Below are 15,821 nucleotides of genomic sequence, written 5' to 3' on the forward strand. Positions count from 1 at the left end.
ATAGTCAGGCTGATCAATAATTGGCTTCATATAAAGAGCTGTCCATACTCCATGCACAGCACGACCCCGGAAAGTCTCAAGAAGAAATTAACAGGAAAATATCCACAAATCCATATTCAGCAATAAACCCAATTACTCAAGCACAGGATAAACAGCCCAAACAGCATGGATGTGACTTATGCTTCCAGCTCTCTCACTCAAGGTTTTCACACCAAGACTGCCCACTTCTCATGAATCTTGGGGGCTGAAGGCGGGGCTAACCCCCAGGTCGCTACAGTTATTTTTATAAGTCAGTTTATAACTTGAATAACTTGCCCGTCAGAAAAATATGAAAAGGTTAGGATTAATACGATTTTTTTTTTTAAATGAATCACTTTTGAGACAAATAAAATGTGCGACTGTAGACCCACCTGACACAAAATGTTCACTGCAGAGTCTGCTGGCATCTGTGGACTGCCACCCTGCCCGTTTGACTGCCGCAATCCATCGTTGTTTTCTGTCTTTATCCCGCGGAAATCGGTAAAACGACAGGCGTGAATCTGGAGTTTTTCTGTTGTGGCAGCCAACAGCAACGCATGTATGTACCATGGTGAGATCTGGTGGCTATTTCAGTTACACCAAGTCGCCGATTTTTCCTGGCGAATGGATCAAAACAAAAACATGTGTTTGACTCTCAAAATGGCGCGTGCGACGTAACTACAATGATTCCGGACCGGAACCCTTTTAGGGTAACTTACGTTGCTGCGGCGGAATCATTTAAGCGGCGGACCCACAGTGTTTACACGTGTTTTTTGCTTGAGGGATGTTTATAAACTCATGGTCACATTTGAAACGACATATATGAAATTGCAATTAAACGCAAAAGGTGGGTTTTTACAAAGAATAGACATTTGGTGCCTAAACACTGTTTACATCGTAACGCTAATGTTAGCTGGTTAGCTCGTCGTCATGGAGTCAATGGAGCTCACAGACTGATTATGAGTCTGTTTACACATTTTGGTTTAATTCATATTTTGTAGCTTGTTGTTATCCAGACCTGCAGCCAGAATGGGAAAACTGAGGAAGAAACACAACTGGAAAGGAAGACAGCAGAGTGAGCCTGAAAAAGTAGAAGATGGAAAAACACAGGTTATAGTTGAATTAGAAGGTAAACCATATTTCTGTGAATAAAAAAGTCCCCGATTATTTTATTGTCTATTATTAGGATTTAACTGATCTACTTTTGTGGGTTTTTTTTTGATTCAGATGGAGGCAGACTGAAAGGTGTGGATGAAAGCAATGCTTTAGTCCTTCCAGCCAGTAAAGCTAAGAAAAACAAGAACTCTTCACAAAAAGTTGTTTCTAGGAAAAGGCCTTTGACTAAGAAGCAGAAGAAAGAGCTACAGAAGGTGTTGGAGCGAAAGGAGAAGAAAGCTCAGGTACGAAAGTTTGACGTTTTCAAAATTCTACAAGAAACATGTCAATGTTTATGGTTTATTTTTAATCTATTAAGTGGCTTTTTTTTGCAGTAACTTTCTAATAGCTTTTCTCTTTCTTTTGGTTCATGATAAGTTTTTATAATAATGTACGATAATTCATATTTGTAAAGTTTGATCACATATTTAACAAAGTAAAGGAAATTGGATTTTTTTATTTAACAAGATGGTCAAAATAAGTTTTCAGATTTAACTTTTTGTATTGATGTTTTTTTTATTTCAATGTTTGAAAAAAAATGTTAAACTCAAATCAATTCATTATTCCTACCTCCAACGAAAAGGAAGAATAACTTCCAGTACGTTTTTTTTTTTAAATGTTTGTCTTAGTTGGTAAACATCTTCAATGTTGGCTTAGATTTAGTAAAATAGGTTTGATTGTCTGCTTGTTTTTTTATTTTTATTATTCATATGACTGCCCCTAAATTAACTAACAATGAAGTTTTACCATCAGATTTTTAAAATGTCATCGATAGAAGAGGGCCAATCAATTAATCACTTCAGATTCAAGACGTTCTTTTACAGAGAAGATCTGTATTATGCTCAAGTCTAAAAATGTTCCTTTCAAGGTTTTCTTATCTGTTTAGAGAGCAGAAATCCTGAGCAAACTGGCTGAGGTGCAGCTTCCAGAGTCTGAGCTGAAGCTTCTGTACACAACGTCCAAACTGGGAACAGGAGACAAGCTCTACCAGAGTAAACTGTGAGTAAAAATAATAACTAAAAAGGAAGTTCGGCGAATGGTGGAAATGGGTTTCTTATCCAATCTTGATAATATTTCTGAACAAAACTGGACCAAAGCACGTTTTAGAAAGACTTTGTATTTTCAGTGTTTTACAAAAATATGTTCAATTTATGTCCATTTATTACATCATAGTAACTTTAAAAATAAGGTCTTCATTCAGATGATCTGAGCTGACTCATTTCAGCAGTTTGGTTACCATGATGAGATTTCTGCTTCACTATTCTCTCAAACTTTAAATTCCTAAATCAGGCCAAGTGTCATTTAAACAATAAAAATGCAGATGGTGGATCAAGCTTGGAAGAGTAATTTTTTTGTTTTGTTTTTGTTTTGAGGTCATCGGATGAGCTGAAAGATGGAGAAGTGGCTCCTAAGGTCAGCAGCATCAGTGGTGCAAACAGAAAGAGAAAATGGAAAGAAGAGGAGGAGGAAGAGGACGATGAACAGCAAAAATCTGAAGAAAGTAGTGATTTGGACACTTCGTCTGAGGAGGAGGAGGAGGAGGAGGATGGAGTGAAGGTCACCACAGAGACGAGTGAACCTAAAGAAACCAACCCGTCTTGTGAGGAGACAAAGCCCAAGAACGAAGTGACAGCAGAGAAGAACGAGAAGGACATTTCCGAAAAGAAAAAGCTTTCAGAGCCAGCGGTTTTTGTTCCTGTTGACAGATCACCAGAAGTCCAGGTTTGTGCCATGCTTCACACGATGGAACCTAAATAAATGCATAGGTTTAAGGAGGTGTTTTTTCTGTTGCTGTAGGAGGCTCGTCTAAAGCTGCCCATACTGGCAGAAGAGCAGGTGATCATGGAGGCCGTGAGGGAAAACCCCTGCACGGTGATCTGTGGAGAAACTGGGAGTGGAAAGACCACACAAGTCCCTCAGTTCCTCTATGAAGCTGGCTATGCCAGGTGGGTTAGAATCCTATTGCGCTGCTGTTTTGTACTTTATTAAAGGTGTGAAGTGTATCTACGCTGTTGTCATCTTTCTACTGTTTCCTCCTCCAGCAGCAGTGGGACGATCGGCATCACCGAGCCGAGGAGAGTCGCAGCGGTCAGCATGTCTCACAGAGTGGCCAAAGAGATGAACCTGCCCACACGGTAACACCCATTTATTCATTCTCTGTGGGGTTTTATATCCATGTTTACCATTCAGATGTTTTTTTTTTTCCTCTACCTGCAGGGTGGTATCATACCAGATCCGATATGAAGGCAACGTGACAAGTGACACGAAGATCAAGTTCATGACAGATGGGGTCCTGCTGAAGGAGATCCAGAAGGTATTTTACCCACTGAGCTGTGATGAAAGGGTGTTGGTGTGATTAAAAACTCACTTAATGTCAAAGTAAGCCTCTTTTCTCATTTGTCCTGAAGGCAACATGCTTAGAAAATCCTCAAAATGATAAACAATGTTGGGACTTTTCCCCAAAGCTAGAAACAAAACCATTTATAGTATAGATTATGAGATGATATAAATAATTTTGATCCCTAATTTATTTTTTTTTTTTAACTTTTCTAAAGTGGGATACTTTAAATGTAATATAAAAATAAATCCTAATAGATAAAAACAACATTTTTACCAAAATAATGTTGTTTTCCTTTGAAAAAGGATAATGAAAAAAAACACAAATATTGGAAGAAATTTTCTGTTGTGGGTTTGAAAACATTTGACTATTTCTTCCACCCTTCAGGACTTTCTACTCCAGAAGTACAGTGTGATCATCATCGACGAGGCGCACGAAAGGAGCGTCTACACGGACATCCTCATCGGATTACTGTCGCGTATCGTACCGCTCAGAAACAAGGTGGGAGCCGGGAAAAAGTTTGAGAGTTTTAACAATTTCTGATTGCTAAAAAGTTTACAAACAAAAGGGTCATCTGAACTTCACCAAATGTCTTCAACTTAAACAATTAAATCCAGATGACCTTTTTCAAAGTCCTGGATCCTGGATAACTTTCACAGAAACGTTTCTTTTGTGATTCTCCCCCTAGAAAGGGATGCCCATGAAGCTGATGGTCATGTCCGCCACTCTGCGAGTTGAGGACTTCACAGAAAACCAGAAACTGTTTCGCAACCCCCCGCCTGTGGTCAAGGTCGACGCTCGTCAGTTCCCGGTCACCGTCCATTTCAACAAACGCACGCCACTGGAGGATTATACCGGAGAGGCCTTCCACAAGACCTGCAAAATCCACCGCATGCTGCCTCCAGGTTCTCTTTCACACAAGCGTTTGTCTCTGAGACGCTGGTTTTGATTGTAACTTTATCAAAAGTGAGTTTATCTTAAGCGGCTTAACCACCTTTTGCTTTTCAGGAGGTATCCTGGTGTTCCTGACAGGTCAGGCTGAGGTCCACGGTCTCTGCAGGAGACTCAGGAAAGCTTTTCCCTACAGGAGGGGGAACACAGGTGTGTCCACTGGGAACAAATCTCCTTCATTCTTAAAACAGAGGGGGAAAAATTTTTTTCCCATGTAAAAAAAAAAAAAAAAAAATCTGCCAATGGAACTAGCTTGTGGCCCACCCAGCGTATTTTGTCAGAAAAATACGCTCTTTTTTAAACAGCATTTTTTTCCGTCTGATATAGAAATAGAGTCCTAAGCCTAATTTTCTTTTATATGTCCTCCATTATCAGAAAAATGCCACCAGAACATGTTAAAAACACCAAAAATATGAGTTTCATTGGAGTGGGTGTTTAACAGGCATTAATAATGTGTTTATTAGCCTTTTCAGGACATTTATAAGATGCTAATTAGCATTTAAAGATGCCTAACTAATGCCTTATAAGGGTCAAAATGCTTCTTATAAAGACATTTATTAGCAAAATTAGAGGTTTTACAAACTACAAACAAATGGAGAAGGATTTTTCCATGCTTTTCTAAGCTTTTCAAAGTAAATGAAACAACATCACCCGTGTCTTCCATGCATTGTAAATGAGATATACAGTCAAGGCTTTCATGCAGCAAAGAGGCTAAAACGTCAGGCGGTAGCTCCCCCCACACGCATCTGAAGCGTCTGGTTCATTTTTTGAGAAACGTTCAACAGCACTTTCACACCCAAACTTCCCTCCTTGCCATTTTCTCCCACGCCCTCTTTACCGAAGTCACACAACCACATTAGGCGCACCGTATGTTTTGGAGAAAATTTAAGACTTTTAAGTGTGCCTTATAGTCAAGAAAATACGGTATATAGAAAATATGATAAGAGGCATAATTGGATGTGTGTGTTTGCCTGGGGGCGGTGCTGCCAGCGCAGACTCTTCCTGGAAATGGCATTTCCTTACTTTATAATGTCACAATGTGAGGACCCACTTGTTTTTGTGGATTGGGAGGGGCTGGTGCTTCAGAGAGCAGGTTTTAAGAGCAATACTCAGAAATGTGTGAATGGATCAAAATTCTACTTTGGGCTTTCTTTTGGTGAGTAATGAACATTCAAATACGCCTTAATCATGCTCAATCAATTTTTTGAGCTTTTAAGTGTATTTTGGTGAGTAATGAACATTTAAATACACTTAAAAGCTCAAAGAATTGATTGATTTAGCATGATTTAGGTGCCAGTGGCTCAGGCAGTTGAGCAGGTCGTCCAGTGATCGAAGGGTTTGTGGTTCAACCCCCGCTCCCCCTCAGTCATGTCGTTGTCCTTGGGCAAGACACTTCACAGCCACGCCTCTGTCAGTCTGCCCCAGGGCAGCTGTGGTTACATCAGTAGTAACCATCACCATGTATGAATGAGGGGTGAATAAATAATCAACACATTTTAAGCGCTTTGAGCATCTGGAAAAGTGCAGATAAATCTAATCCATTATTATTATTATTATTATTATTATTTTAGGCCCTATAATAGTTCATTGCAGCCTCTTAATCTAAAGTGTGGGCTATTTCTATCCACAAAGAACGACAACGTAAAAATAAAATTATGTTTTATATCAATGTTAATGTCTGGGGAGCCAGTTTGGCTCGTGCTGGTTTGCGGTGCCTTCCATCTGTGAAACCAGGGTTCGACTCCGGGCTGCTCCCTGTTCCCTTCTCTACCTCTGCCGGTTCCAAGCCCGGTTTGAGAAGGTTGCGTCAGGAAGGGCATCCGGCGTAAAACATTGCCAAATTTACCATGCGACTTGTTCGCTGTGGCGACCCCTGATGGGAGAAGCCGGAAGAAGAAGAAGATCAATGTTAATGTCTAATAACTAGATTATTAAAGGGATCTTATTATAAAACGTTAACTTTTTTTTGTTAATATAGCTGAACGTGAGGATGGAGACACAGCCGACGACATGAAGAAGTTCAAGAAAACCAAACACAAGGAGACTGTGGTGCGTTACATTTTTATGTCCTTAAAATCAGTCCGTTACATAATTTCTCAAGTTGCGTCACTTCTCCCTTTTTTTGTTAAGGTATATTTTTAAAATCGTTTACCACTTGTCACAAACGCCTAAGATTATAAATCCATCCTGGTGTAAAACAGTTAATACTTTGAGGTGCGTCTCTATCTGCACTCATGGCATCTTCTGGGTGAATACTAGATTCTGATTGGCTGCTGGGTTCCCACTAAAAAGTGATATTTGTGCTCTAGAAAAGAAAATTATTGCACTGGCTAAAATGCCAGTTGATAACCGGAACAACTGGAAGCATAGGGTTATAAATATTTCTTATTAATTAGTGAAAGAAATTTATTTGTTGACATGCATATAATGATGGATATTTCTTGCACTAAAAGCGATCTAGGAAACAACTTGTGAACTTTTTTGCTTGGAACGCTTCATTATCTGGAAAAACACATGCGGTAAAAGAGGTAAACCTTCCCTCTGAAGTGATGCTTCGTATCACTTAGCATGGCATTTAGCATTCATACCACTTTTCTCCTCTGGTTATTCCTAATAAACCAGCTGAAGCAGAGCGAGAGGCAGGTTACCATGACAACAGATACCAGACAGTCTTGGGAAAAAACATTTAAACATTAAAAATGAGAAGATTGAAGTACTAATAGTTGATATAATGTTTATTCCCTTGTAAGTCGCAGTGGTATAAGCAGGAAAATGATCTTTGAAGTGTCCATTATCAGTTATTTATAGATTTGGTTGAAGCAACTGCTGCATACTCTTGACTCTACATTTCTTTTCCACTTCAGTCTCTTCCCCGAATCGACTTGGATAACTACTCTGCTCTGCCTCTGGATGAGGGAGACGAGGACAGGGAGGCGGGCATCGGGGATGAAGAGGACGGCGACTCGGACCTCGACCTTGGAGACGATCCCGTCGGGACAGGTGAGCGGGTGTGAAGAAATGTCTCCTTATCCTTGGTGTCATGCAGGCGCTGAACTATATTTGTGTTTTTGTAGAGGATAAATGTGACCCATCCATCCCTCTTTATGTCCTCCCACTCTACTCCCTGTTGGCTCCGGATCAGCAGGCGAAGGTGAGACGAGAAGTGATTCTGGTTGGGACTCCATGTTTGTTGGAGCTTCCTTTTCAGTGTGTGTGTGCCGCCCGCAGGTGTTCAGGCCTCCTCCGCCCGGTACACGTCTCTGTGTGGTCGCCACCAACGTAGCCGAGACATCTCTGACCATTCCAGGCATCAAATACGTGGTCGACTGCGGTCGAGTCAAGAAACGATTCTATGACCGAGTCACAGGAGTGTCGTCCTTTAAAGTGACGTGGACCTCGCAGGCGTCGGCCAATCAGAGAGCAGGAAGAGCGGGGCGAACGGAGCCAGGGCATTGCTACAGGTGAGACTGAGCCGCTTCAGGATTCTCCTTGATGGAGGAGCATCTCTTCATTGGTTTGGTCTCCTGTTTCTGCAGGTTGTATTCCTCTGCTGTGTTTGGAGACTTCAGCCTGTTCTCAGAGGCAGAGATCACTCGCAGACCCGTTGAAGACCTGGTTCTACAGATGAAAGACCTCAACATAGACAAGGTCAATAAAGAATCGCAAAGATGACATGTAAAATTCTTGACAAAATGGGTAACTGAACCCTGTAATATGTGGACTTGCAGGTGATCAACTTTCCTTTTCCAACGCCTCCTTCCTTTGAGGCTCTTGTTGCAGCAGAGGAGCTACTGATCTCTTTAGGAGCTTTGGAGGAGCCGCCGCGCTCAGGGAGGTCTGCTGCTTTTTAAATAACGCTTATTGATTAAAAAAAGGATGTTTAATGAAACCCTAATGTCACAGAAAAAGTGCATTTGAATAATTTTTGTGTTTTCTATAAGCAACAGCAATCATTGGACCATAACATATCTCATATTTAGGACAAAAAAACCTCAGTTTGTTTGCTTCCTATCATTCTAATGTAGACTAAAAAACGTATTCATGCTAAAAACTCAGTTTTGCTCTTTTGTGCCCTTTTGGTAAATAAAACAGTCCCACTGCTCTTGTTTAAGCTCGTTCTAAAGTTAGTCATAGGCAGGGTCTGAAATTAACTCTGACCAGTCACTAATTGCGAGCATTTTTTTTATGTTTGGCTAGTAAAAGTTAGACATCTATTTGCCGTATGGCGAGGAAATCCTCTTCTTTTACTTTCGGCATTTCCCGTCAGGGACGAATCAGCTTCCTCCATCTAACCCCGTCTCTGTTTGCACAGAGTGATTCATGTTTGAAAGCCCTCTTTTTGGTGATTTTTTTTCCTGCTCCTCCTCTGCCATCCGCACGTGAAGTTCACAAGAGTGCATTTCACGAGAACGTCACTTCCGTTAATTCACGTCCATGTCGCGTTTGACTGATGAAGCGGTGAGACGTGACCCCGTTTTTGCCAGAGCTGGAGGATAAAACCGCTGGACTTACAGCAGCAATAAAAAAGTGTTAATTTGGAGATGGTGGTGTTGTTAGACACAGATATGACCCTGAAACCGTGCTAATGAGCTGTTCCGTGTGTCGCCAGTATTCGACCACAGAACGGTTTAATGTCAAATGGACCGGACTTTAAGACGTGGCAGATAAATACAACAAAACTGAATAGGAGCTGCAGATTTTCTGTATTTCTTTTTCTTTAAGCATTAAACCGAGAGTAAATTTTCTTAGATGTGTTCTCTGAGAAAGATTTTTTATCCGTCTTGAATTTTTGGCAGACATTACATTTTGTTCAGAAGTAGTTTGATATGTTTTTTCTGAATTCATTTTCCTTATTTTCTTCTTGATGTTAACACCTTTTATTTTACAGTGCTCTGCACGTCCAATCATAACAATTGGGATCCTTTTTAACATCTATTTGTTGCTTTTCAAAATAAAACAAAGATAACGATACGTGTTGGTCCACTAGGTTGAAGAGAAATTCAGAGCTTGAAAATGTGACTTGTAAAACCTTTTTCCTGCCCGTCAGAGTGAAGGAGATGCAGCAGGCGAGGCTGAGCTGTCCCATCACGCCACTGGGTCGGGCTATGGCTTCCTTCCCCGTCTCACCTCGCTACGCAAAGATGTTATCCCTCGGGAAGCAGCAGGACTGCCTGCCGTACGTCATCGCTGTGGTGGCAGCCATGACTGTTCGGGAGCTTTTTGAAGACCTCGACAGGTGAACTTTTTTTTTTTTTTCTTCTTACTCTTGTGTTTTAAAATAAGAGCCAAAAGGGGGGAAAGCAGGGGATTTTTGCCTTTGTTTTGCAGTGAAAATGTTTTTGTTTTTGTTTTAATTGTCCTCAGACCTGCAGGAAGTGAAGACGAAAGCTCCAAGCTGGCCCAGCGTCGAGCTCGACTCACCCAAATGAGGAGGTTGTGGGCGGGGCAAGGAGCCTCGCTTCTTCTGGGTGACCTCATGGTTATGTTGGGTGAGTTTGCTGAAGCAGAAAACAGGAAATTGCTAAGTTAAATTTAAATTTAGGCCTTTTTAGGATCAGTTCTCACTCACATTTTTATCCTTACTTTTGTCCCCTATCAGTCTGAATTTGGTCTCACGTGTTGTAATTTAATTATCTCACAATGTCTGATTTTGAATTTGAAATAATGGAACAGATTTGACTTCGACTCTGTGACGACTTTAAGATTTAAGATTTATATTGTTAATTTTTGGAGCACTTTAAAAATTCTAGTAATTGTATGTAACTTTTTCTCATATTTGTTTGTTTGATCCTACTAAGACATTTTTTCATCAAATGGAATTCCGACCCCTCTGAAAAAAAGAAAAAAAAAACTAAGCAAATTTGACAGCTACTTGTCAATCAAAACCAATTTTAGAGAACTTTAATCTCATTTAATGAAAACGTTAAAGTTAATAAAAGGTCAATCCTAATAAAGTTGTCATTAATACTAAATCCAATAACAAAATCAAACTGTTCTTTTAAAACCCAAATTTTATGTTTCTGTTTAAACATGTGTTTTTTTTAACATGTTTTTAACATTTTGCTCATGACAAGATATATATGATTATAAAATTAAGCTCCAAATTGAATATCTGAGTGTTTTTTTATTGAAGTCATAATGAATTAGGATCAGACAAAAAAATGTTGCGGAAAAAATTACTTATATATGACATTGGAAATATGCTTGGGGGGCCACAAGGTCCCTCCTCTACTTAAATAAAGAGCTTTCAGCAATGGGGAGAGGAAGGGGGGGGTCGAGGTTGCTTCACACTATCAGTCCTGCTCGCAATTTCTAATGTACTCCTGCCGCCCTGCAGAAACTATGTCCCTAAAAAAACACTTAAAAAAATATTTGGCTAAAAGCATCATGACTTGAATACTTGAGCCAACAACATGAAATGGTACGGGCTCTTCGAGCTACCATGAGTCTTGAAACATTTATTTAATTAACATAATTTCAATAGATTCTGAAGTGCAGAAATGTAGATTTGCTCTGAGATTCATCCATCCATCCATCCATCCATCTTCCTCCGCTTATCCGGGACCGGGTCGCGGGGGCAGCAGACTGAGCAGAGATGCCCAGACTTCCCCCACCCCAGCCACTTCCTCCAGCTCCTCTGGGGGGACCCCGAGACGTTCCCAGGCCAGCCGAGAGACGTAGTCTCTCCAGCGTGTCCTGGGTCTTCCCCGGGGCCTCCGCCCAGTGGGACATGCCCGGAACACCTCTCCAGGGAGGCGTCCAGGAGGCATCCGAACTAGATGCCCGAGCCACCTCAACTGGCTCCTTTCGATGTGGAGGAGAAGCGGTTCTACTCCGAGCTCTCCGCGGGTGACCGAGCTTCTCACCCTATCTCTAAGGGAGCGCCCAGCCACCCTGCGGAGGAAGCTCATTTCAGCCGCTTGTATTCGGGACCTCGTTCTTTCGGTCATGACCCATAGCTCATGACCATAGGTGAGTACTGGAACGTAGATCGACCGGTAAATTGAGAGCTTTGCTTTTCGGCTCAGCTCTCTCTTCACCACGACGGACCGATAGAGCGACCGCATAACTACGGACGCTGCTCCGATCCGCCTGTCAATCTCACGCTCCGATTTTCCCTCACTCGTGAACAAGACCCCAAGATATTTAAACTCCTCCACCTGGGGCAAGGACACTCCACCGACCGAGAGATGGCAAACTACCTTTCTCCGGTCAAGGACCATGGCCTCAGATTTAGCGGTGCTGACCCTCATCCCAGCCGCTTCACACTCGGCCGCAAACCGCCCCAATGCACGCTGGAGGTCCCGGTTCGATGAAGCCAACAGGACAACATCATCTGCAAAAAGCAGAGAGGAAATCCTGTGGTCCCCAAACCAGATCCCTTCCGGCCCCTGGCTGCGCCTAGAAATTCTGTCCATAAAAACTATGAACAGAACCGGTGATAGAGGGCAGCCCTGCCGGAGTCCAACGTGGGATTCTGAGATTCAACACTTTATTATCAAGTGTTGCGTAAAGTGGTTCAAAGATCATCAACGCCGGTGTTAAAAGGTAAAAATTTAGGACAAGTTCACATTTTTGTGGATAAGGACTGGTTTAAATTGGCTGTAAGTTACCTGGAGGTGACTTTGGGAACTGACCCGCCTGCAGCTTCTTCCATTTTTAAATGTCTTTTAAACTGGAAGCCACAAGGGTTAAAAGAAAAAAAAACTCTGGAATATGAAAAAATGCTTTTGCTCTGCAGCTTGTTGATTCTTGTTTTTGTTTTCTGCAGGTGCTGTCGGTGCTTGTGAATTTGCTGGCTGCTCTCCGAAGTTTTGTGAGGACAATGGACTGAGGTACAAGGCCATGGTGGAGATCAGGAGACTTCGAGGTCAACTCACCAACGCCGGTAAGCAACACGCTGGCCACCAAACACTTCACTGCTGCAGAAGAAAGAAAAGAAACTCCCATCTTCTCCCCTCTTCTAGTCAACGCCGTGTGTCCAGAGGTGGGCGTGTTTGTAGATCCTAAGATGACTCCTCCCACAGAACATCAGGTGGTTTGTTTGAGGCAGATTGTCCTGGCGGGACTTGGTGATCATCTTGCAAGGCGTGTCCAAGAAGAAGAACTGCTGGACCCTAAATGGAAGAATGGGTACAAAGTAAGATCTTTTGTCAAATCTGTCTGCTTAATGCACTTTATACTTCTTCTGTTTCACCTCTTGCTTCTACCTTCCTCTCCCAGACTCCTCTTTTGGATGATCCAGTGTTTATTCATCCCAGTTCTGCCCTGTTCAAGAAGCTGCCAGAGTTTGTGGTCTACCAGGAGATTACGGAGACGTCTAAAATGTACATGAGAGGTAAAAGTGTCCGTGCTAAAGCTTTCTCATAGTTTTAATTTAACTTATATTGTCTGTATTCTTTGCTTTCTGTATGGTGGCCCTGAAGTACAAATCACATCAACAAATCACTCAATGCAAAAACATATTAAAGATCGCAACGACAAGTTAAAAACGGCAAAATAAAAAAGCAAAATTTTCTTTTTTGGAAATCAAAACACAATTCCAAAAACACAATTAACCCAAAAAAGGAAAGAAAGCAAACTAAAAAGGAAACGTTTTGGAAAACAAAAGTAATTTCCAAAAAATGTATGTGAAATGTTAAAAAATGAAACAACATAATAAGAAACCGGCAAGAAACCCACCTTTGCCGGTTTCTTATTTTATTTCATTTTGATTTCTTTAAATTACCTTTTACTTTTACTAAATGTTTTTTTTTCCGGAATTTTGTTTTGAATTCTAAAATGTAATGTTGCTTTTTTCTTATTTGTTTTTCTTATTTAATGGTCTTTATCTTTCTTATGTATTTGCGTTGAGTGATTTATTTATGTTATTTGCACTTGATGGCCACCGAATGTTTGAGATGGTTTATAATTATTTTGCCCAACTTTTGCAATTTAGACAATCTAAAAAGAAATAAGGTCAAGAAATTTGAATAAACGAATGAAACTTTATTTTCTTAGTACTTTACAATGCTATCAGGGCGCCCAAGGGCTTTACAATGAAAAGTAAATGAAAACAAAAATTTACATTGACCACATAACTTTATATCCCTTCAGGGGTCGCCACAGCGAATCAGCTTTCAGGGATTTGCACAGGTGGTTTGGGAGAGATTTTTACGCTGTATGCCCTTCCTGACACAACCCTGTATTTTATCCCGCTGGGGACGGGCACAGGGGGACCCAGACTTGGGCACCCTTGTGGCGACACAAAGTCGTTAGGGAGTAGCGCAAAGGGTCTCATGAAGCTCATTGAGCCCCATGGGAATCGAACCCTGATTTCCCATGTGCCAGTCCTACACGCAGCACTGACCAAACTAAGAACACAAATTCAGAAAACAGCAGCATAAAAATTACAACAGGCAATAAAATACGTAAGCAATAGATACGAAGTCAATAAACCAGTAATAGAAAATAAGAGGCCACAACTACTGCCTGTTAAAAGCCTTTCTAAAGAGGAAGGTCTTTAGTTGACATTTACAACTGTTTAGGTCTGAACTCATGCACAGTTCTGGTGGAAAATTATTCCATAACTGGGGGCCAGCAGTGGAAAAAGCATGATCACGCCAGTGTTATTAAACCTTTTTGTGTGCACAAATTTACAGCATGGGTAGATTTTTCCAACGGATTTGAGGGACGTTTCCAGAATGTTTGCGATTATATTTGCAGTATAATGTATAATCTGGTGGATTGCATTTCTTTCAGGGGTTTCAGCCGTTGAGGCAGAGTGGGTCCCACAGCTTCTGCCTCAGTACTGCCACTTTGGGGCTCCTTTAGAGTCTCCTCTGCCCTGGTTCTGCTCCTCCTCTGGCACCGTCCGTTGTCACTGCCCGAGCACATTTTGTAAGTTCTCTGCCCATGAGCATCGGTGGTGGGGGTATTTTCTGCTGATATTTTGCCCTTTCTGCCTCTCTTCTCCAGTCCGTGTGGGTTGGCAGCTGCCTGCTGTGGAGATGGAGTATCCAGAGGGGCTGGAGCGATACAAACTGTTTGCTAGGTTCTTTCTTGAGGGACAGGTACAGCATATTATTGCATAGTTTTGCATATTATTTTATATTGGAGTGGACGCATTTGTATTTTTAGCTTCTGTTTGGAAAAGAACGATGTCTATACAAACTGCAGAAGAACTGATTTTTAGAAAAAAAACAACAACATTGTTTTGCTTTTAACAGGTTAGTCCCAAACTGAAGAAACACTGTGATTATCTTCTTTCCAACCACTCCATCATGTTGAAAACGTGGGCAAAGTAAGTTAGGCCTCTAATTTAGGACTATTCCTCTATCTTTTTTCTACTAAATCACCCGGCCTTAAAGGAAGAATACAGTGGTCTCTGGCTAAATCGGCGTTCAGCTTTTACTGGTTGGCAGATTTTTTAGTGCATTTTGACATGTTTTTACTAAGTACACTGTTCTGTGTCCTTATTGGCTGTTGATCTCTTTTGTGCAGTGTCTCCTGTACAGAGTGCGTTCAGTTTTGAAACTTCACATAAATTGCCAGCAGATCTTTTATTTATTTATTTTTTTTAGGTTTGAGCTTTACACAATTATCTATGATAATTATCTATGATAATTGTAAAAGGATAAAACGTTTACCTATCATGGGTTAGATGTGTCCCTTGCTTTATGTAGCACAGCAAAGTATGTCTGATATGCATGCACCCTTTCAGGAACCAAGATCCCATTTAAAAAAAATAAAAATCTCTGAGTTATTTATTTATGATTGATGCAGGTTAAGAAAAAATGAAGGACAAACAAATGTGCTGACAGTGTTTATCTTTGTTGCAGATTGCAACCCAGAACAGAAGCTTTACTGGGCCCTTTGGTGTCAAAGAAGGTCGACTGCAGGGATGCTCTCCTTTCCATCTGGAAGACTGACGATAAATGTTAGACTTTAATGTTTGGTTGCTTCTGGTTTTATTAATCCTATTTTCTTATTGTGGCTCATCTTTTGTTTTTTTCTTTCTACAGTTCTGTTGTCTGCCTACTGTCAGTGGTTACCTGAATCTGTTCACCAGGAAGTTGCAAATACTTGGCCTCCTGCATAGATACAAACGTCAGACGAGCAAAGAACAACATGAATGAACGCCTGTTGATTGACGTCTGTAAGATCTATTTCCCTCAACTTCTGTAGTCTTTCAAAGAGAAACTCCTAAACAAAGACGGCAACCTTTGTCTTTTTTGTATTTTCTTAACATCCAAAATAATTTTCATCTTGTTTTCTGTTGTGACTGTTTTTAACTCTGTGCTGCTAACATTTAGCTGTATCAAAGACTTGTAAAAAATGTACGCATCTGAATGCAAATAAAACTATTATACCTTTGAAA

At 41.0% G+C, this 15,821-nt stretch overlaps 1 protein-coding gene across 11 annotated transcripts; it reads left to right on the plus strand.

Annotated features, from left to right (window-relative positions):
• Positions 1–426: 426 nt before the first annotated feature.
• On the plus strand, positions 427–15,821 carry dhx37 (DEAH (Asp-Glu-Ala-His) box polypeptide 37). 11 transcript variants are annotated; one of them, XM_078953225.1, is made up of 27 exons: positions 427–589; positions 1,020–1,147; positions 1,246–1,418; positions 2,060–2,172; positions 2,547–2,895; positions 2,971–3,119; positions 3,216–3,308; positions 3,391–3,487; positions 3,899–4,012; positions 4,200–4,416; positions 4,520–4,612; positions 6,441–6,511; positions 7,327–7,462; positions 7,537–7,613; positions 7,691–7,923; positions 7,999–8,110; positions 8,191–8,297; positions 9,510–9,698; positions 9,827–9,951; positions 12,234–12,350; positions 12,430–12,602; positions 12,686–12,800; positions 14,204–14,341; positions 14,420–14,514; positions 14,671–14,744; positions 15,283–15,380; positions 15,466–15,821. In XM_078953225.1, exons 1-27 carry the CDS (start codon positions 576–578, stop codon positions 15,540–15,542), a joined length of 3,477 nt encoding a protein of 1,158 aa, XP_078809351.1. In that variant the 5' UTR covers positions 427–575; the 3' UTR covers positions 15,543–15,821. The 11 variants fall into 11 exon arrangements, with proteins under 11 accessions (XP_078809351.1, XP_078809352.1, XP_078809353.1 ...); XM_078953226.1 differs by having other exon boundaries at positions 3,219–3,308; XM_078953227.1 differs by having other exon boundaries at positions 427–577.

The sequence above is a fragment of the Oryzias latipes genome, chromosome 9 (genome assembly GCF_053564925.1).
Source record: "Oryzias latipes strain Hd-rR chromosome 9, Olatipes_Hd-rR_3.1".
Lineage (NCBI taxonomy): Eukaryota > Metazoa > Chordata > Actinopteri > Beloniformes > Adrianichthyidae > Oryzias > Oryzias latipes.

Excerpts from the sequence above, each read along its gene's own strand:
- dhx37 (XM_078953225.1), top strand. Across the intron at positions 1,148-1,245 it reads GGTTATAGTTGAATTAGAAG|ATGGAGGCAGACTGAAAGGT; the intron begins GTAAACCATATT and ends TTTTTGATTCAG. Across the intron at positions 8,111-8,190 it reads AAGACCTCAACATAGACAAG|GTGATCAACTTTCCTTTTCC; the intron begins GTCAATAAAGAA and ends GTGGACTTGCAG.